This window comes from Asparagus officinalis, chromosome 10 (genome assembly GCF_001876935.1).
Source record: "Asparagus officinalis chromosome 10, Aspof.V1, whole genome shotgun sequence".
Classification (NCBI taxonomy): Eukaryota; Viridiplantae; Streptophyta; class Magnoliopsida; order Asparagales; family Asparagaceae; genus Asparagus; species Asparagus officinalis.
In genome coordinates this window covers 7,646,676-7,668,250 of record NC_033803.1, presented here as the reverse complement: position 1 = coordinate 7,668,250, position 21,575 = coordinate 7,646,676, and the positions used below count along the sequence as shown (strand labels likewise).

Below are 21,575 nucleotides of genomic sequence, written 5' to 3'. Positions count from 1 at the left end.
GGTGGCTCGGCCACCGAGCCTCCTTGGTGGCTCGGTGAGCCGACCTCCAGGTGTTTGTCGTTTTGCCTCTTTGTGCCCGTTTTCCGGTTCTGCAGTTGATAGGTTCGGATTCGATTTGCTGATCTGATTTGGCAGTAAATCCGGATCCCGATTAGGCAGTAAATCAGCTTCTGAGTTGGAGTCTGAAACCGATCTTGATTCGATCGTCATTCGTCCGAGTATGCCTTTGGTTGGATGACTCGTTGACTCTTCGAACACTTGGCTTGATCCCGCACGTGAATGGACGTATTCCGTTTGTTTGCGTGCAATTAGTCAATCTCGTCTCCTCGTTGGTTTGTCCGTTCGTGCCGAGCTGAGCAAAAGGGACCTATAAGCAATTTTATATGCTTACAGATACCCCCTCCAAAGTATTTCAGTCTCGTTCTTTTATAGAAGAGTCTGGAATACTTTGGATATGCATGTCCCAACCTTCAGTCGGTGTAATGGGACCTTGGAATGACTTGTGTTCTTGATTCCTTCAATCCTTCAGGCTATTCGGTGCTTTGTCGAATGTCTGTAAGGGTTCCGGTGCTGCATTTATTGTCTGACCGTTTGTCGGAAATTTTGAACCTTGAAGTCGATTCTTGATTTTTGATCTTCAGCTCGTAGAATTGACCATCGATTGCTGGCGTCGAGTTTTTATGTGCAACGCGTTGTCCGGCGTTGTGTTGTTGAGTTATCCTTAAGAATATTTTTTAGAAAAATACTCTCCAGAAACTTCTCAACCAAAATTAGGGAACAATTTATACTCATATACCTTATTGGAGTAAGAAGCAGTTTATACTCGTATACTTTTCGGAGTAAGAAGCAGTTTATACTCGTATACTTTTCGGAGTGAGATTTTTTCATTGCAACGCATTGATAGGCGTTGACCTTGGGTTACGCGTTGACCGGCGTTGACCTTAGGGTTTCGAATGTCGTACGTTGAATTTTTTGCTTGCAACGCGTTGACTGGCGTTGACCTAGGGTTATGCGTTGACCGGCGTTAACCCTAGGGTTTCGAATTTTTGCTCGCAACGCGTTGACTGGCGTTGATCCTAAGGTTACGCGTTGTCCGGCGTTGACCCTGGGGTTTTGACTGTCGTACGTTGAATTTTTTGCTTGCAACGCGTTGACTGGCATTGACCTAGGGTTATGCGTTGTCCGGCTTTGACCCTGGGGTTTTGAACGTCGTATGTTGCTCAGGTCACGAGACCAACTAAAGAAGCTGATACGTCAGTGACCCTCGTATTTATAGGATTTTTTGGCAAATCCCCAGCCATCAACGGGTTTGATGCGCCTTTACCGACTACCGTTTGAGTCGGGCTAGCATGCGGATTGTTTAAGTCCGTTCCGCATGTGACGTTACGCTAAAAGAGTTAACCCTTTTAGTGCTACGATATTGAATACGTAGACTTCGTCTTTCTCCTGTGAAAAGACTAAACAGCAACGTGTATCAGACGTTGACTTAGGATTTTTGGCAAATCCTCAGCCCTCAACGGATTTGTCATGCTTTTACCGATTACCGTTTGAATCGGGCTTACATGCGGATTGTCTTAAGTCCGTTCCGCGTGTGACGTTGTGCTAACGGAATGAACTCCCTTAGACTTGATGCTACGACTTCGAATACGTAGACTTCGTCTTTCTCACGGGAATAGACTACCCGGCGACGCGTGTTAGGCGCTGACTTTAGGATTTTTGGCTAACCCCAAGCCTTTCAACGGATTTGATTACCTTTACCGACTACCGTTTGAGTCGGGCTAGCATGCGGATTGACGAAATCCGTTCCGCATGTAACGTTGTGCTAAGAGAGTGAATTCTCTTAGACTTTGTGCTATGATGTTGAATACATAGGCTTCGCCATTGTTACGGGAATAGGCTACCCGGCAACGTGTATTAGACGTTGACTTATCCCTACTTAGGCTTCGGGATAAAAATACCCCAGACTGGTATTCTGGTGTCTTTTTCAATCGGTAAAAGACTAAACCGGCGACACGTGTTAGGTGTCGACATATCCTTTCTTAGGATTCAGGATGACATTCCCCATGCGTGTAAGGCATGGATTTTGGTGTTATTAATAACAGCCTGCCGCAATGTTGAATATGCGGGCGAGTGTTCTTTTCAACGGTTAAGAATTAACCGGCAGCGCAGGTTATGCGCAGGCTTATCCTTACTTAGGTTTCAGGATAGAATACCCCAGAATCGAACTCTGGTGTCTTTTTGTGCGGAAAAAGACTAAACCGGCAGCGCGTGTTAGGCGCAGACTTATCCCTGCTTAGGATTCGGGATAAACTTCCATGTACCTGTGAGGCACAGATTTTGGGATTTGAAAAAGGTGGTGTCTTCTCTTGGGGCAAAGACGAACCCGAAATGGGAGAGGAAGAATTTTATATTCTATCTCCCGAAAATGAAGAAGAAGAATTTTATATTCTCTCTTCAATTGGAAAGGAGACTCGAGGTGGGATCTCCACCCCCAGAATCCGGAAAGGTGAAACTGAGAGTGGGATCTCCACTCCGAGAATCGAAAAGATTCGGATAACCCTAACTGTCGGAAGGTTTGATTACCGAACTAAAGATGAATTTCTCGTTTATCGAGAGTGAATTATGGTTTTGACCCTAACTGTAGGAAGGTTTGGCCAAACAGGAGTTTGAGGTGACCCTAACTGTAGGAAGGTTTGATCACTCGATTTGAAAGTGGACCTCTCGTTCATTGGAGGAATCGAGAGGGGATTTTGACTGTGGTCCTAACTGTAAGAAGGTTTGACCAAGTGGGTGTTTTGAGACAATCCTAACTGTAGGAAGGTTTGATCGCTCAATTTGTGGACCTCTCGTTCATTGGGGGAATCGAGAGGGGATTTTGACTGTGGTCCTAACTGTAAGAAGGTTTGACCAAGTGGGTGTTTTGAGACAATCCTAACTGTAGGAAGGTTTGATCGCTCAATTTGTGGACCTCTCGTTCATTGGGGGAATCGAGAGGGGATTTTGACTGTGGTCCTAACTGTAAGAAGGTTTGACCAAGTGGGTGTTTTGAGACAATCCTAACTGTAGGAAGGTTTGATCGCTCAATTTGTGGACCTCTCGTTCATTGGGGGAATCGAGAGGGGATTTTGACTGTGGTCCTAACTGTAAGAAGGTTTGACCAAGTGGGTACTTTACGTCCAGACTCTAACAGAGAGAGTGTTGAGTGCATAGACATGGTGAGAATGGGAGTTCTTATTCATTACATTGCTGTGGTTTTGGGAACTTCCCATTACATAAATCGTCCACCCCCAGTTTCCTCTGCGGAACTGGTTCGGACATTATTATCAGTTAACTAACCGGGTTATCCTTAAGAATATTAGCTTAATATTCTCCAGGAACTTCCCGTCAAAAGTGGGGAAACAGTTTAGACTCATATACCTATTGGAGTATCAGGGAGTAGTTTAACCTCTTATACCGGTCGGAGGATTGAGAAACAGTTTATACTCGTATACTCTTTGGAGTTTTAGGAAGCAGTTTATACTCTTATACCGGTCGGAGTTTTGCCATTCTCAATTGGCTTACCTCAGCGTTATGACGCCGGCTTCAACCAAGGTCTGAATGCTATTCTTGAGAGCAAAGCAATCCTTGGTGGGATGAACGACCCTCCTGTGGTATGCACAGTACTTTGGGTCCGTAGTGTTGTCAGCTTCCTCCTGATTTGTGATAGGTGGTAGCTTGATCTTGTTACCTTCAAGGAGGGATTCGAAGATGGCTGGAACGTCTTCGTCCTTGAAGGAATACTCTCTTTGGAGTCTCGGACCCGAAGTCTTTTGCTGCCTTCGGGATTGCTGTTGTGACGCTTGATTAGCACCACCAGTAGCTGCAGGTGTTTTGCCCTTACCACGAGAGGCGAAATTTGAGTCCAGCGGATTAACCGTCGGTTGGTTCCTCTCGGCCTTCTTCCTTCTAAGGAATCGCTCAGCCTGCTCCCCTCGGACCTTCAGATCCTTCCAAGTGTCAGACGGTGCTGTTCCCATTGCTTCCAACACGTCCAACGCAAGGTTGTTGTGGCAAGTTTGGAGGATGAATTCCTCTGTGATCGGGTCCCGGCAATTCATCGCCTTGTTCCGGAACCTTTTGACGATGTATTCAGAATGGCCTGAGGGTGTTGACTTCAGAACTCCTCAGTGCTTCGAGAGTCAAAGCCGCTAAGAAGAAAGCTGGAAAAGCTCCTCAACCACGTGTACCAGTGCCATACACATATTTAATGGCTTGGTTCGTGTTGCATTGCCCTTCATTAATGGCGGGAGTGCCTGAAGGGGGTGATGCTTATACTCCCTTCGTACAAAGATTGGAGTCGGCCACGTGGACTAGTTCTTATATAGTCAGGGCTCGACAGCTTCTATCCCGAGAAGATAAGTACCGGGTTTTCTGCTAATTACCAGGTTTTCTGCTGTGCTCCTAACTTTGACGGGGCTGATGTTAAGGATGCTCGTTTCATGGATTTGCTTTTTGAAGGCTCGTCTTCTTTGGAAGAGGGTACCTTCAGCTGGCTTCTTATGATCAGGTTGGGCTACCTGGTCTATCGCTCACGGGAAAAGTGCGTAATCGAGCCTTACATGCCTTCTCGGTTCGCGAGACAGTTTGGATATGACCAACTCTATGTTGGCAATCCTAACCCGGCGTTAGCTCAGATTGGGAATTTATACGAAGGAGCTCGCGCATGGTACTTTTTCTCTGCCGGGGGAACCCATGCGCAATTCACTTTACCCCATTCATCACCCGGCTGCTCTGCTGTTATGGATTTCCGCCAGTGGTTTGCCGAAGCTTCTCAGATTCCGGAGTATGACGTTTATACTTCATGTATAAACGAGATTCGGGAATTGTATCGTTCACGGAGCAGTTCTGCGAGTACTCGTCTACCAGGGATGGAAGAATATCTATCTTGTGAACAGGAAGCGACCGGAGCCGTTGAAGCTCCTAAAGACTTGTCCACCGTAGAACCTTCTGAAGAAGAGGTTCCTACGGGAATTGAAGAGGGAAAGCCAATTGATGATTCTCCCGAAGAAAAGACAACTGAGGCGATTCCTGCAGAAGAGTCCGTTCTTACACCTCGTTCTCTAAGATCGGGTAAGAAAGCTCTTTCTGCTGCTGAGCAAAGCGAGTATGACGGGAGAATCCGTAAGCGGATACCTGTCATGGCCAAGAATTCCAAGAGGGCCAAAATAATGGGGGATGCGATGAAGTCTGCGCTCGTTGGACGTTTCACTGATGGAGAGGACGAAATGCCTCAATCGATCCCCTCAGTTCCTGAAGACGATGGGGCTGAAGAGGGTCCTTCTTCTGAAGTTGCTCCAACACCTGTTCAGGATGATCATACGGATCCAATCTATCCAACTCTTCCTCCTCCACGCTCAGGAGCTCTGAAGAAATCAGTTGATGAACTGGAACGTTGGATGGAAACGATTATTGGTATGATCAGTGTTGAGGGGGCTTCTCTTGAAGACTGTAAATCCATCTTGAGCCAATGTTTGGACGACATCAAGGCCAAAGGGGATGCATCCTGGACTGAGCACTGCCAGGGTGGGATCACTCTTTTGATGGCAGAATTGACAGCTTTCAGGGAGTTACAGCGCGCCAATTTAGATTCTGAAGTGGAGCCGGCTCTTTCCTTGGCGATAATCTCGAGAGCGCATCACCCAGGGAATCTTCGCAAGGAACTATCTGATAAAATAGCCCGTATATCAACTTTAAGGAAGCGACACTCTAAAGCATATGCTAAAATCAAACGTGTTGCTTCTGATATCCGTGATATTGAAGAGACTATCGCTCGATTAGAGGCCGAGTTGGACCAGAAGAAAGCTCAATTGGCCCACTACGAGGATGTCAGAAAAGAGCTTGAGCATAAAAGTGGCCAAATTTATACGAAATTTTGCCGTACACTCCACGCAGCTGAGCAGACTCGTAAGGACATTGTTGCTACTCTTCCTATTGAAGCAGAACTCAGAAAGGAGATCGAGGAACAAGTTCAAGCAGCTCACCGGGAGAAACTCTCTGCTTTCAAGTCTAGGCTAAAAACCCTCAAGTTAATGAAGCCTGATGTTTAGCTCTTGACCTGTTTTTGATTAAGGAATTTTGTATCTTTTTCATTTTGTGTTTGGATTAACCACATCGAATGAAAATGATATCACTTTTGCTCTTTATCGTCTCTTTTTATTGAAATCTGGTTCAAGACAATAGAAAATAATGCAAATGTTATCGAAATTCCCTTTATCATTTATTCAGAATAATTCCATCAAATTACAATCGTCAGAGGTGTAGTGTTAACATGACGAAATACAAGATAGAATTACACTATGAATAGGCAACCCCCAGCCTGATTTGGTTGGGGTTTAGGGGGCTACATGATTTACGGGAAGTATCTCTTGAGAAACTTCCCATTAATTGGCATCATGAGCCTGTCTCCTTCTTGATTGATGAGGCGGTATGCTCCGTTCGAATAGACTGATTCTATTACGAAGGGCCCTTCCCATTTAGGATTGAACTTCCCTTTGGTTTTGTGTGTCATCACCATGGGTCGTCTGTTGGCCAACACTAGATCGCCTTTCTTGAAGATCCGTTCCTTAACCTTTTTGTTGTAGGCTTTGGAAATACGGGCTTGATACAACTCTATTTGTTGTTGAGCTTGAAGTCGCTTGTCGTCTAAGGCTTCAAGTTCTTGCAGACGTCGTTGATGCTTTTCTTCTTCTGTTAGTCCAGTTGTGATAGCGACTCTCAGAGAAGGAATCTGAATTTCCAATGGTAGTACCGCCTCGCAGCCATATACCAAAGAGAATGGCGTAGCTCTTGTGGAGGTCCTTACTGTAGTACGGTAAGCCCAAAGACATTCACCCAGTCTTTCATCCCAATCGCGCCGGCTTTTAGAAACAAACTTTTTGAGAAGCTTCACTATGGTTTTATTGAAGGCTTCTGCAAGACCATTTGCTGGCGGATAATAAGCCGTAGATGCAACACTTTGGATTCTGAATCTGTCACAGAATCTCTGGAACCCAAAGCTGACGAATTGTGTCCCGTTGTCGTGAACTATTCGCCTCGGGACTCCAAAACGGTAGACGACGTGATGTTTGATAAACTTGATCACGTTTGAAGTCTTGACTTCTTTCAACGGGATTGCCTCCGCCCATTTGGAGAAATAATCGGTCACGGCTAGAATGAACCGGTGTCCCTTGGATGTCGGAGGGGAAATCGGTCCGACGATATCCATACCCCACATTTCGAATGGCCAAGTCGCTGATGTGGGGTGTAAATTTCCTGGCGCCTGGTGGATGAAATCCCCATGAATTTGGCACGCGTGACAACGTTTAGCATAGTCAACCGCGTCTGAAAACATCTTCGGCCAATAATAGCCGATGCGTCGGAGGCGATCTCCTAACTTAGCTCCAGGCTGATGAGCTCCGCACATTCCGCCGTGAGCTTCCTTGAGGGCCTCTTTTGCTTCTTTCCGGGAGAGACATCGAAGCAAAACTCCATCATGCGATTTACGATACAGGACTTGAGAGACTGCGTCGTAATAGAATCGGAGGGCCTTTCGTTTGATAGAGGCCGCTTCCTTAGGATCATCGGGTAGAATTCCATATACGGCATAGTCGATGTACGGGAATCGCCAATCCCTGGATTCAAACTCCATAGAAGTTGTACAGACTTCTTCTGACGGTGTCTCGTCTAGGTTTTCTTCTGTAGGAATTTTAGAAAAATATAATTTCCGTCCCGCGACTGGAATCGTTGTTTCAGTCTTCGGTGGCAACGCTAATGAGGTTGCCAAGGAGGCTAGAGCATCTGCGTAAGCATTCTGAGCTCGTGGCACGTATTCGATAAAGAAGCCCTCGAACTTTTGAGCCTGCTCTAGCACTGCAAAGTAATACGGGATCAAATCCTCATGACGTGCTTCATATTCTCCTCGAACTTGATTAACGATGAGCTGAGAGTCACCGTAAGCTTCAAGATGCTGAATACCAAGTTCTTCAGCAAATTGCATGCCTAATAGCAGAGCGTTATACTCGGCTACGTTGTTGGTGCAAGGTTCGATTAAGGAAAATCCCCTTGGGATTACATGGCCGTTTGGAGAGATTAGCACTACTCCTACTCCCGCGGTGATTGCTCCATGAGGATTTGCTCTGGATGCACCGTCGAAGAATAACTTCCACACTTGCGTAGCTTCTTGGGTAGCGCAAGCTTCAGCAACCTCGTCAGGTAATTCCTCATACAATTTAGACGTTCCCGATACTGGATGATCGGCTAAGAAGTCTGCCAGTGCTTGACCCTTGACCGCCTTTTGGGGCATGAACTGCATGTCGTACTGTGACAAGAGAATGGCCCATTTTGCAAGCCGGCAATTCAGAGATGATGGTTTCGTCATCAGTACTCTCAAAGGATTTACTTTGGAAATGACGTGAATTGTCTGTCCAACTAGGTAATGTCGCATCTTTTGAATTGCGAATACCAAAGCGAGACATTCTTTTTCGACCGGATTGTACCGATGTTCGGCTCCCATCATAGTCCGGCTCAGGTAATAGATGGCTTGTTCTTGACCCTGATCGTTGTTCTGGGCCAACAAAGCTCCAAGGGAATGATCCATGGCTCTCACATATAACAGGAATGGTTTTCCTGATATCGGGGCCACGAGAACTGGCGGTTGAGTAAGATATTTCTTAATCTCATCGAATGCTCTTTGGCACTCTCCATCCCAAACAAAGGATACTCCTTTCTTCATGAGTTTAGAGAAAGGTTGGCAACGCCCTGAAAGATTTGAGATGAATCTTCGAATGTAGGCCAGTCTGCCCTGCAAACCTCTGAGCTCTTTGAGATTCTTCGGAGGTGGCATGTCTTGGATGGCACGCACTTTTTCTGGGTCAAGAGAGATTCCTTTGGATGTAACAATAAATCCCAGGAATTTTCCACTTGAAACTCCGAGAAATGATTTTGTCGGATTCATCTTCAGCTGATGTGCTCGCATGATTTCGAACATGGTCTTCAGATCTGCAAGATGATCGTCTCTGCATTGGCTCTTTACCGCTATGTCATCAACGTAGCACTCGATTTTCTTCCGGAGGTGTTCGTGAAAGATCGTGTTCATTGCACGCTGATAAGTTGCACCTGCATTCTTCAGGCCGAAGGGCATCACTGTGTAGCAATATACCCCCAGTGGTGTTCTAAAGGCAGTGTGCTTCTCGTCGTCCGGGTGCATCTTGATCTGATTGTACCCAGAGAATCCGTCCATGAAAGACATCCGTTCATACCCGCAGGTGTTGTCGATCATAACATCCGTGATAGGAAGTGGGAATTCGTCCTTTGGACAGGCGGCATTAAGATCGCGGAAATCGATGCATATCCGGACTTTACCATTCTTCTTAGGAACTGGAACAATGTTGGCTACCCAATCTGGGTGTTGTTCTTCCCTCACAAAACCTGAGTCTATAAGCTTTTTAACTTCTGACTCGATTGATTCCATGATCTCTGGACGAAACCTACGTTGTTGTTGTTTAACGGGTTTTGCGTCCGGATCAATGTTGAGACGGTGCACGGCAACCTTCGGGTCAAGGCCAGGCATATCTTCATAGTTCCAAGCGAAGACATCTATATATTCTCGGATGAGAGATATAAGGTCTTCCTTCTCGGTGGATGATAGGTCTTCGGCTATAAAGATGGGCTTGGGGTCAGACTCATCTCCCATGTTGACTTGGATCACTTTATCTTCAGTGGGTGGTTCACGTTGTTCGAAACGCATATCCCACAGGATATTGAGACGCTTGATCCAAGGATCATCAGTCGATTCCAATAATTCCTCGTCACCCCCTGCGTCTTCGTCTGGATGACTTGTTGAAACCATGTTCACAGTCAAGTTTTTAAAGAAGGGTCCAATACTGACGTCGGACTCGTATGACGATATTCCAGATGACTGGTCATGACGTAAGTAATTACTGATTTCGTTTTCCGAGACGGGGGGAGGTGTGACGTAACCCACGCCCCTTCCGGTTTTTTGATAATAAGCTTGTTAAAGGTGAAATCATATATAGGCATATAAACATGAAACTAAATAGTATTTTCCAATTCTATGCATTTGTTTCATATATAAGCCCGAAAACTATAAAACCAAAAACGTATGTATATATATATATATATATATATCACTATATGTATATGAAAACCAATATAATGTGTGTGTATAGATATTGAGCTTAGAGTATATAACACACATAATATAAAATCTAAAACTACATTACCCAAGCAATCTTGATCTTCAATTTAGCTTGACTTGGTACCCGTTGCGGATGAAGCTTGAAATCGTTGAAGGTCTATTCCATCCATCCTCCAACAACGTTGTTTGCCTAGAATAAATGCGAAAACAAAAATACTAGACAAACAACATTAGTAATAAATTGTTTGTTAAACATCATCAAAACAAGAAGGCCAACAGCACAATCCCCCTGATGCGATTTGGAAATAGAGATTTAGGAGAGAAGAGAGAAAATCAAACAATCTCAAACACACAAGATTTACGTGGTTCGCTTCTCAATGTGAGAAACTACGTCACGGCCGCCGTAGGAGAAAAAAATTCACTAATTTTTCGTCTCTATACATCATGCCCCCTAATCAAACCTTTTATAGACTTAAGGGTTTTTACAGCTAAAACAGGAAACAGATCAAAACAGCGTTAAATTCGAAACTGGGCCAAAACCGACTCCGCGTCGGACCGCCGCCACCACGTGCGGGTTCGACCGCGACGATATCCTATTCCTGCATCGAGCTCTCTGGACTATTGGCAGCGGTCGAGCCGCCAGCGCCATGTGCAAGGTCGACCGCCGATGCGATGCTTTCTGTGAAAAAGCAAGTTTTAGGTGGGCCTGAGTGATGTCTGCCAGTCTTGGGCTTGCCTCTTCTGGACTTTTGCGATTAGTGCTGGTCGGCGACCGTCTTTAGAGCGTTCCGTATGGTCGGCGACCAGGCAGGAATGAGTTCTCGTAGGCCTGTGCACGCCCAGTTGTGTGCAAAAGACGTAATCAGCGGCCTATTGTCATTCTTTTGTCGTGCACCGTTCCGCGCTATTGGTCTAATAGTGCTTTAACCGGTCTCGACGTCCGATGCAGAAACTCGCCTCTCCTTCTCGTTTTGCTTGACCAAATCTTTCTCCGCCACGCGTCGAATCCTGTTCCTCCTGTGCCACTTTGTTTCCTCTCTGAAGTATAGGGCCATGCTGATAGTTAGGTCTTCACGATATCCTAACACTAGGACGCAGGTCCTGAACAACTCTCCACATGTGATTGTAGGAAATGCCGTCCCGTTGAAGCTGGATATGTACATATTCTAATAACCCCAACCAAGTCAAGTTCTGGCGGTGAAAAGTTGCTCATCGTTCGTTTGACCTCCGTTGAGGCCATTGAAAAGTTCTATTCAATTCGAAACTGTTAAAATTGATACGATTGTGGATGAATGGCCCAAATTGCACGACGCGCTTCACCCCAATACTTGGAACCACGTTAAAACTTGTAGTGTGGGCGATAGAATAGTAGATTCAAGTTTCGCAATTGGAACGGCTCTGGATCATCCATAATGTAGCATCAATTATGTTATTTGAGGGACCGTTCCTTAGATGATTATCTAAAGCGTCACCTTAGGAACACTTCTCATATATATAGTATTAGTATATATAGGTATAATAGTAGTATATATATATATATACTATATAGTAGAGGAATATGGGGGCTATACTTTGGGCATAGGATCCTTGTAGTGCATGTGGCAGTACAGTCTTGCTCCATACATCACACTTGAAGTTGGTGAGGCTCCATTCTCAAGGTGTGATGTAGGACAAGATGGTGTCCACATCACTACAAGGATCCTTCCTTACCAAGTATACCCATTTTTCTCATATATATATATATCTATAGTATATACATTATATATATATATATATATATATATTATATATATATATTAATATATTATATATATAAATATACTATGATATACACACATTTCTTTAAAATTCAAATATAGGCTTTTTAGTACTGCCCCTACATTTCGTACCATACATGCATCATGTACACCGGAATATTAGTATAAAATTAGGGAAAAAATACTTATTTAATATTATTTTAGATGATTGGACACAGACATGCAAACGAAAACATGGATCAAGAATTACAATATATATAGCAATAGACATCACATGATTTTCTATAACACATAACATTTTAAGTTTCGAAGTATTCCAATTTACACATCCGCAACCACGACTTCTCCCCAAAATTCCAAATATCAGGATAGGCTAAGCCAAATTTAATTAAAAACTATTTTTTAATCTTTTATGTGCATTTGCATAACGTATCCACTATTCATGCTACAGTAAAATGCTACAGTAATATTTACTGTAGTATTTACTAGTGTGGCAAATAGAAACCTGGATATCATAACGAATTTTTGGAAAAATATCACTAAAGCATAAGGGAATACCATAGCATTTTAAAAAAACTGTAGCAGAGACGATAACTGTGGCTATTCAAAAATAAAAAATATTACTACAGTATTTTAAAATCGGATTTACTGTACCCAAAAAAAGAGTATGTCGGGCAAAGCACGATGTTCACGGCTAGTAATTAGTATAAGAAAACCTTGATCGCACGAGCACGGAGCCAGCCCACCAGAAACCCATAAACATTTCCATCCCGACTCTCAATTTAGACAAAATTAGCGCGAAGCCCTCAGTTCTTCAAATAATTCTTTTTGGCCCCGTTTGGCAAATGGTTAATGAAGATGGGTTAAAGAAAAGGATTAATGTACTTAGCCCATTTGATAATCCGAAGGACTAAATTATTAACCCGTTAAATAAGTTTTATTTTAGCCCTTATGATCAGTTTTAGTGTTTGGGAATAACAATGATTTTGACTATTTTCTTTATAATTAGAAGGGTTAACTCTTATTCCATCTAAATAGGAGTATTAGTAAACCCCTCATTTTAAGGGGTTAACTCATTTTAACCCATCTAGAGGGGTTAACTTAACTCTTCTATATTTTTTATATTTGGCAAATTATGGAGGGTTAACTCACTTTAACCCTTATATAGATTTGTTGTGTTTGGCAGGTTAAGAAGGGGTTAAGTCTCCTTAACCCCTCACTTAACCCTTTGCCAAACGGTACCTCTCAGTACAATTCTCCAAGGGACAAATTTTCAAAACCAACCTTTTTGATTTTTTATTTGTTAAAAACGACCCATTTTCAAAATATTTGTAAAAACCGACCTGGTTTCAGCCTCAGCGCTGAAACCAGGTCGGTTTTTGAAAAAAAGTTTCCGAAACTTCACGGGAGTTGAACTCCCGAGAAGTTTAGCAGCTTTTAATTATAATGCTAAACTTCACGGGAGTTCAACTCCCGTGAAGTTTCACAGTTCAAATTTTTTTTTTAACTGTGAAACTTCACGGGAGTTGAACTCCCGTGAAGTTTAGCAGATTAATTAAAAGCTGCTAAACTTCACGGGAGTTCAACTCTCGTGAAGTTTCGGAAACTTTTTTTCAAAAACCGACCTGGTTTCAGCGCTGAGGCTGAAACCAGGTCGGTTTTTGCAAATAAAACTGAAATAGGTCATTTTTTACAAATAAAAAACCAAAAGAGTTGGTTTTGAAAATTTGTCCATTCTCCAAGCATCGCCGCTCTCCTCTCTCTCCGTTGGAGCTCGAGCTCCACAATAACGGCAAGAGGAGAGCCAAGATTTGTGACGCCCTAGCTCTCTCGAGGTATGAATCGCAAGCGCTCTCTCTCTCTCTCTCTATTTTATTAGGTTTTCTCAAGATTTTGATGCAATTTCTTGGCTAAAAATTTGCCTAGATTTGTCTCTCGAGTGTCTGGCTGATTCTACTGTTTTCGCTTTTGACACTGGAACAGTAGAAATTTCTTTTGGTGTTAGCTCCATTAGCATTCCTTTGATTTTTGATCTGTTGTTGGTGTTTTTTTAATGCTATTTTCTGCAAATTTCTGTCACTTGCCCTAATAGAATAGGATACCTCCATCTTGGTTCTAGGAACTGAGATCGATTCTTAGCTTAGGTCAATGGCGGGGGCAATTCACCTTGGGTTCAGAGCTCATTGCGCTGGATTGACATCAGACTCGCCGAACTCTCTTTCCTTTTTAGGGAATTCATGGAATCGAACCGATTTCGAGCGATGTTTGAGGTTTACTTGTAGGAGAAGGGAGGGTTACAGAGGGGGGCGAGCTTTGAAGGTTTCTTGTGAGAGAGGGCCAGCTACTGTGGGGAAGAATGAGATGTCAAGGGATATTTCTGAAGGAAATGAGGAGCAGCTCAGTATCGTTATGAAGTTCGGCGGGTCGTCGGTGGCTTCAGCTGAGAGGATGAGAGAGGTTGCAGAGCTGATTCTTAGCTTTCCTGAAGAAAGACCTGTTGTTGTTCTCTCGGCTATGGGAAAAACTACAAACAAGCTTCTTCTGGTAATTGAGACGTTTTGTCATTCAAAAGGACTCTCTTTATTGTGTTGGTTTGCTCATTTTGTTCATTTTGTGCCTTTTGGAATCTCAATTTAGGCCGGGGAGAAAGCTGTGTGTTGTGGTGTATCGAAGGCATCGGATATTGATGAATTCGGCCTTATAAAAGAGTTGCATCTCAGGTATGTAGTTTCTTTCAGTTCCTTTGTTCATGGTTCATAACTTCTGCTTGTTTGGCCTGTTGTGACATTGTGTTTTCTTCAATTTTGTAGGACACTTCGTGAACTTGGACTTGATATATCTATCATTGATGGCGAGTATCTTATGATTATTTGTGTTCAATGCTTATGATTTCATAGCTTATGATTATCTGTGCCCAATGTTTATGAAACTATGACAAGCTACCCTTTTTTTCTTAACAAGCTACCTTTTTTCTATGAATTGCATGTTACATGCTGACCTTGACAATTGTTGACTAGAAATAGTGACAGATGATAGAGTATTGACTTTTCTAGGCTGAAGCTTATAGAAATTGACAAATAATATATTCCAATCATAGATAAGATGCACGCACATTATATACATTCACATGAATTAAAAAAAGATGATTTTTTGGAATCTTAAAGGTAAAATTTTGCATATAGATAATTAACCTTTTAACAACTGCTGACTATGTTCATATAAGCTTAACTAACCTTTTAACAACTGCTGACTATGTTCATATAAGCTCGTCTGCTTTTAGAGAAAAGAAATGTGAACATTCACATTATCGAAAAGTCTACAGTAGAGACTTCTGCTTAAGTTTCTTTCTGTTCTATGGCTTTAAGTTTGTATTTGTTCAAGGATTGTGCTAGAGGTTAAGCACTAGTGTTTGTTTCACTTATAGAATTCAGAGGATAGATTTACTAAGTTGAAGGCCTTGATGAATTTTCAGTTTCCAGAGTTTAGACATTTAGTGTTTGTTTCATTTTAGAATTCAGAGGGTAGAGTTTCAGTTTCCAGCATCTTCAGGGTTAGAGTTCTGGGATAGCTAGTAGTGCTATATTTTTAGAGATCATGCCTATTGTTTCCATATGGACTTAAGAGTTTAATATCTTAGCTCACTCTTAGAATTTGGCCATGATTTTGGATTGGGTCAAGTATTTATGGTTTCGATCAAAGATCGCTGAGTTTTCAGCAGTCAAGTTCCTTGAAAGTTTAGAGTGCAGATTTAGGATCTTGTTGAAAAATTGTGGGAATGAGGAGTTGAGGACTGGAGAGGGCCCTATTAACTGGGTTCATCTTTTACAATTTAGCTTGTTCATAGAGTTTCAGAGTTTCAGGTTCATATCTAAATAAGACTTACATGTGGACTAGATTACCCATTTGACAATCTAGTTTCTGCACTTCTTGTTCTCCCTCAAGTTCCTCACTCACTCAGACACTCAACTTAGATGTGACAAGACACCTCTTTGATTCTATGCTTATACATAGGCTTTGTTTGGCAACCCAACATAAACAAGGCCAAACTTTAACCAAGCCAGAATTGATTCTGGGTAGGGGATGGTTCAACTCTGGCCTAGTTTTGAGGGCTAAAAATGAACTAGAAAAAGCTGGGCCAGAGTTGGCCCAACTTTTCCCAAACACAAAATAGATCAAAACTGGACCAGGTTCAAACCTGGCCCAGTTTTAGTGGGTTGCCAAACAGCCCCATAGTCTTGTGACATTGTATATAATCTAATTTGCAAATCTATATTGCTAAGATAGATCATTCCAAGGATGTATGCAAAGGTGAAACTAGGCGGAATTGCTTTCCTAGAGACATGTGGGGGCGAATCCAGAAAAAAAATTTCTTCGTGGGGGGCGCGCGAGTGTTTATTCATCTAAAAGTAAAAATATAATATTATAAAATTCTAGTATCTAGTAGGAATGTACTTAGTATATTTTATTGTTAGAAATGTAGATAGGCTTTCACTTTTTAATGGGCTAATTCAAACTTTTACTAATTTCTTTAATCTTTTTAGATAGCCTGGGCTTTAGGGTGCAATTTTTAATTTTTAAATTTTTTTGGGGGGTAGGGGGTGGGGGGTGGATGTAAAAGTTATATGACCTTACGTGCAATTTTGGAAATGTCTAGAGATGCAGTTGCACCCCTGGCTTGTTAATGTATCCGTCTCTGTGTGGGAGGGAAGTGTCTGTGTGGGAGGGAAGTGTCAAGTAGCATAGCAGACTGTTGAGTTATTTTGATAGATTAAGTTAATTAGTTAATGTTGTAAGGACCTATTTGTAAGAGTGCATTAATATAAAAGGGTACCTCTTTATGAAAGACAGTAACCCTAATTTTCCCCCAAACACGACATGGTATCAAAGCCATGTGGCAGCTCCTCTAGCGATACTCTCCGTTGGTGAACGTCGCTATCTTTTTCTCATCCTCAAACTTGGGATCTTTAGCATCCAAAGCCCCGACTGCAGCCTACGCCGGAGACACCGGCCTTTGGCTTTCGTGGATGTCCTCGAAGCTCGGCGTTTCGGGCACCGGACTCCGCTGCCTTCGAAGGCGTTGCCTCCGCGCGCACCGCCGCCACCATAGCCAGAGGAACTGCAATGGGGATCGAGGGCCTCAGGCGAGGAGGTAGGATTCTGGTGGAGATGAAGGAGGACAAGAAGGAAATGGAGTTCATCTCTCTTTCTTCAGAGGAAATTTTTTAGGGATTTTTTGCTCAATAGTCACGGTGGAGGGATTTTGCTTGGAGGACGAGAAGGAAATGAAGTTTGCTGCTGTCATTTGGTGGGCCTAGAGGGGTAACGGGCCTGCGGTGTCTCTTGGGCCTGCAAGGGGGTTTTTTGATTGGGGGATTTTGCAACTGGCCTGCAAGGGTTTTTTTTTTATTGGGGGATTTTGTAACTGTCGTTGGGTGATGCTAAGGCGAGGTCTTGTTTTGCTGCTTCCATTTGGAGGTGGCCATTATTTTTTTGTTTGTTTTTGTGTTGGGTTTGAGATAAGAGCCACTAACTGTGAAGATGGGAACACCTGTGACTAGTCAGGAACTGAAGGAGATTCTGGAGTGGATGGCCAGGGTATTTCAGACCAAACTAGAGGAGAATTCTAGTAGGTCACGTGGCCGCATCGGAATCAGCGCAGGCAATGCAGAGGATAAAATTGCTGCCTAATGACATCAAGTTTGAGGGGACAAGAAACTATCTGAGTTGATCTCGGAGGGCATTGTTGAACCTTCGAATCAAAGGACTTGACAAGTATGTGAAGGGGGAGTGTACTGAGCCGGAGAATAAGGCGAGTGCTGAGTAGAGCACATGGAGTAACACTAACTCTCTGGTGGTTTCTTGGTTGTTGACTTCTGTGTCACTAACCATAGCTGGGATGGTGGAGTCTATCTCAAGTGCAACTGATGTCTGGAAGACATTGGAGGGGATGTACTCTGGAGCTGGGAGTGTGATGATGATGATGGAAGTGGAGGAGAAGATTGATGCTACCACACAAGGGGAGAAGACAGTCCACCAGTATGCAGCACAGCTACGTCACTTATGGACGGATTTGGACCACTATGATCCGTTATCACTACAGAGTCCGGCAGATGTTCTTATTGGGAGGCAGTATCTTGAGCGTAAGCGTGTGGCTCGCTTTCTCAAGGGCCTGAACCCAAAGTTTGAGGGAAGGAGGGCAGCAATGTACCACCTGTCATCTCTCCTCTTCTTGGATGAGGCTATTGCATTGATGGAACAAGAGGAGATTAGACAGAAGGTAATGATAGGCGAGATCTCACCGGCTGTTCGCTCGGCATTAGTCGTTCCAGATGCTCACATCAGAGATGATAAAGAGTGCTACAATTGTGGGAAAAATGGGCATTTCAGCTACAATTGCCCTCAACCCCGTAACACTGGTGATAGCCGAGGGGGCAGAGGACAGAGAGGTGGTCGTACAGGTCGAGGAGGCAGGGGACGTGGAGACCGAGGAGTTGCTTACCTAGCTGTGACAGAGGAGTCCCAGACCACTGCTGGGATGATTAGAGCTGAAATGACAGAGCTGGAGAAACTACGTCAGTTCAAGCTTCAGGCTGAGAGTTCGAAGGGCAAGGGACAAGTCACTCAAGATCTGGATAACACTACCTGCTTTGGTAACTTTGTTGGTTATGCTCATGCGAACAAAGGTACACGGGTTCAGACACTTACATCCACTAAAACTCATGTTGATTGGATCATTGACTCAGGTGCATCTAGGCATGTCACAGGAGCATCTAGTGAGTTTGCATTATATTATCCGAGTAAGCATATGCATCCTGAGACAGTTCAGACTGCTGATGGGACATCCCAACCCATCAGGGGTACTGGCTCGGTCCATTGCACTTCATCTGTTACCTTGTCATCTGTATTGTATGTTCCTTCATTTTCAGTTAACTTACTCTGTTAGTGCTCTCATTGATCAATTAAATTGCACTGTGTTATTTGATCGGGATATGCGTGTCTTTCAGGAGAAGGAAACGGGGAAGAGGATTGGGATTGGCATCAGGCGTGATAGCCTTTGGTATTTGGACAGAGAGACTGCAATGATTGGTGCTGTTATTAGTGGAGGGCCAGAGGCAGAAGCAATGCTTCAACATTACCGATTAGGGCATTTATCTTTTGATAGTTTGAATAGGTTAGAACCTGAGATAATGAAGAAAGTGGATAGAAAAGAGTTATTTTGTAATGCTCGTGAACTTGGAAAACATACTCGTTCTATTTATAAAATGATTGGTCTTCGAAGTTTTGAACCATTTGCACTTGTCCATTCTGATGTTTGGGGACCATGTCCTACTACCTCTATTAGTGGTTTTAGATGATTTGTTACTCTCATTGATTGTTATTCACGTATGGTCTGGATATACATGATGAAGCAGAAATCTGAGGTTTACAAATGTTTTCAAGATTTCTCGGCTTATGTGAAGACACAGTTTGGAGTGCAGGTGAAGATTCTTCGAACAGATAATGGGGCTGAGTATGTCAACAAGGAGTTTGCGGTTTTCATCTCTAGTCAGAGAATTCTTCATCAAACCACCTGCCCAGACACCCCTGCTCAGAATGGGGTGGCTGAGCGTAAGAACATGCATCTACTGGAAGTGACACGCTCATTGATGTTGACAATGAATGTGCCTAAGTTTTTATGGAGTGAGGCTATTATGACAACAGCTTATTTGATCAACAGGATGCCATCATGAGTATTAGGGATGAAGACACCATGTGAGATGCTCTTGGGCTCGAATATTTTTGTTGTTCCACCAAGAGTGTTTGGATGCACATGATATGTGAGAGATCACAGATTAACGGTGAGTAAACTGGATCCGCAAGCAGTTAAATATATCTTTGTTGGCTACTCATTAAGTCAAAAAGAATACAAGTGTTGGTGTCTCACTGAAAGAAGGTTGTTTGTCAGTATGGATGTGACTTTTTGGGAGTTTGAACCTTTTTATGGAAAAAAGACGGAGTTGAGTTCCTTGTTTGGAGATGGCTTTACTGATGCTAGTAGAGAGGGGGAGAATGAGAATAAGAATGAGAATAACATCATGGTTGGGATGATTCCATGTCCTCTTGAGTCACCGAGTAGTGATGGTACATCGTTGAGTAGTGGTGGCGACTCAGGAGTTGACAGTCAAAGTCAGGGGGAGCTGAGAGTATACACGAGGAGACAGAAACAGCAGCATGAGCCGCCTCCTGTGCCTGTGCCAGTAACCATAAATGTTGATGTCCCAAGTCCATCCTCTCCAGTGCCTTCCTCATCTTCTCCACCTGAGTCGATAGGTAACGAGTTCTTCCCTGATACTTCTAATACTCTTGTCTTGCTCCGCAGAACCTCCAGAGTCAATGCTGGAAAGCCTCTAGCTAAGTTTGGTAGTTGGGATACTGACATTGCGAATTACATTTCATATGCATCCATTCCACCTGCATATAAGTCATTCATTATATCATTGCATTTAGTGCCTGTACCTAACAACTGGCAGGTAGCTAAGCTAAATCCTAGGTGGTTGAGTGCCATACACGAGGAACTTCAGGACTTGAAGAAGAATGACACATGAGAGCTGATATCTTTGCCAGCTGGGAAGCATGCTGTTGGATGTAAGTGGGTGTATACGGTTAAGCAAACTCCAGAGGGCAAGATCGACAGATACAAGGCCAGATTGGTTGCTAAAGGCTACAGCCAAACGTATGGCATTGACTATGACGAGATATTTGCTCTAGTAGCAAAGATGAGCACTGTTAGAATGTTGGTGTCATGTGCTGCCAACTTCAATTGGCCACTACATCAGCTAGATATCAAGAATGCCTTTTTGCATGGAGATCTCCAGGAGAAGGTGTATATAGAGATTCCACCAGGCTTCACTACTTCTTAAGTAGCTGGGAAGATGTGCAAGTTGAAGAAGTCTTTGTATGGGTTAAAACAGTCTCCGAGGGCATGGTTTAACAGATTCAGGTTGACAGTCTGTGGTATGGGGTACAAGCAGTGCAATGGGGATCATACTGTGTTTTACAGGCACTCTAAAACTCGTATCACTATCCTGACGGTTTATGTTGATGATATTGTAATCACTGGAGATGATGCTGAGGAAATCCTACGGTTAAAGAAGAAATTGGGAGAGGAATTTGAAGGTAAATGTCGGATTTGTTAGGATATAAGTTAGGATTTTCTCTGAAATTACTGTTTCAGATTTTTTTTTTTAGTTAGTTTCAATAAAATCTGAAATAACAGTTTCAGATTTGATTTACAGTTAGTTTTTCTGTTTTCTAGTCTAGAGATTGGCTTATTGAGGATTTTCCTGATTTGGTGGGATCTCTGATTTGAGGCCTTTCTCTGCTATTTATGTGTACTCGTTTTTCTAATAAAAATTGAAGAAGTATGAGATATTTTTCTTCTAAAAAACCTACATGGTATCAGAGCCGAATGCTCTTTTCCTCTTTTCTTCTTACTAATAATGATGTCGTACAAGTCGGCGATGACCGGCGCTCAAAACCCTACTGTCTCTTCCAGTTTTCGATTCTTCAGGTTTCTTCCACGTTATTCCTGCCTGATTTATTATTCCAGAATTCAGCCCTTTATCTCACAGGTATAAAACTCAGCGGGCATAACTATCTCGAAT

At 43.2% G+C, this 21,575-nt stretch overlaps 1 protein-coding gene across 3 annotated transcripts in view; it reads left to right on the top strand.

Annotated features, from left to right (window-relative positions):
* The window catches only part of LOC109824940 (aspartokinase 1, chloroplastic-like), a 25,722-nt gene continuing 17,791 nt past the window's right edge, over positions 13,645 to 21,575 (top strand). The window contains exons 1-4 of one of the 3 annotated variants that reach the window (XM_020391573.1): positions 13,645 to 13,766; positions 14,051 to 14,475; positions 14,569 to 14,651; positions 14,742 to 14,782. In XM_020391573.1, coding sequence (XP_020247162.1) covers positions 14,080 to 14,475; positions 14,569 to 14,651; positions 14,742 to 14,782 — 520 coding nt within the window. In that variant the 5' untranslated portion in view covers positions 13,645 to 13,766; positions 14,051 to 14,079. Of the gene's footprint in view, positions 13,767 to 14,023; positions 14,476 to 14,568; positions 14,652 to 14,741; positions 14,783 to 21,575 lie in introns of all 3 variants that reach the window. The other 2 variants (XM_020391574.1, XM_020391575.1) reach the window with 2 other exon arrangements.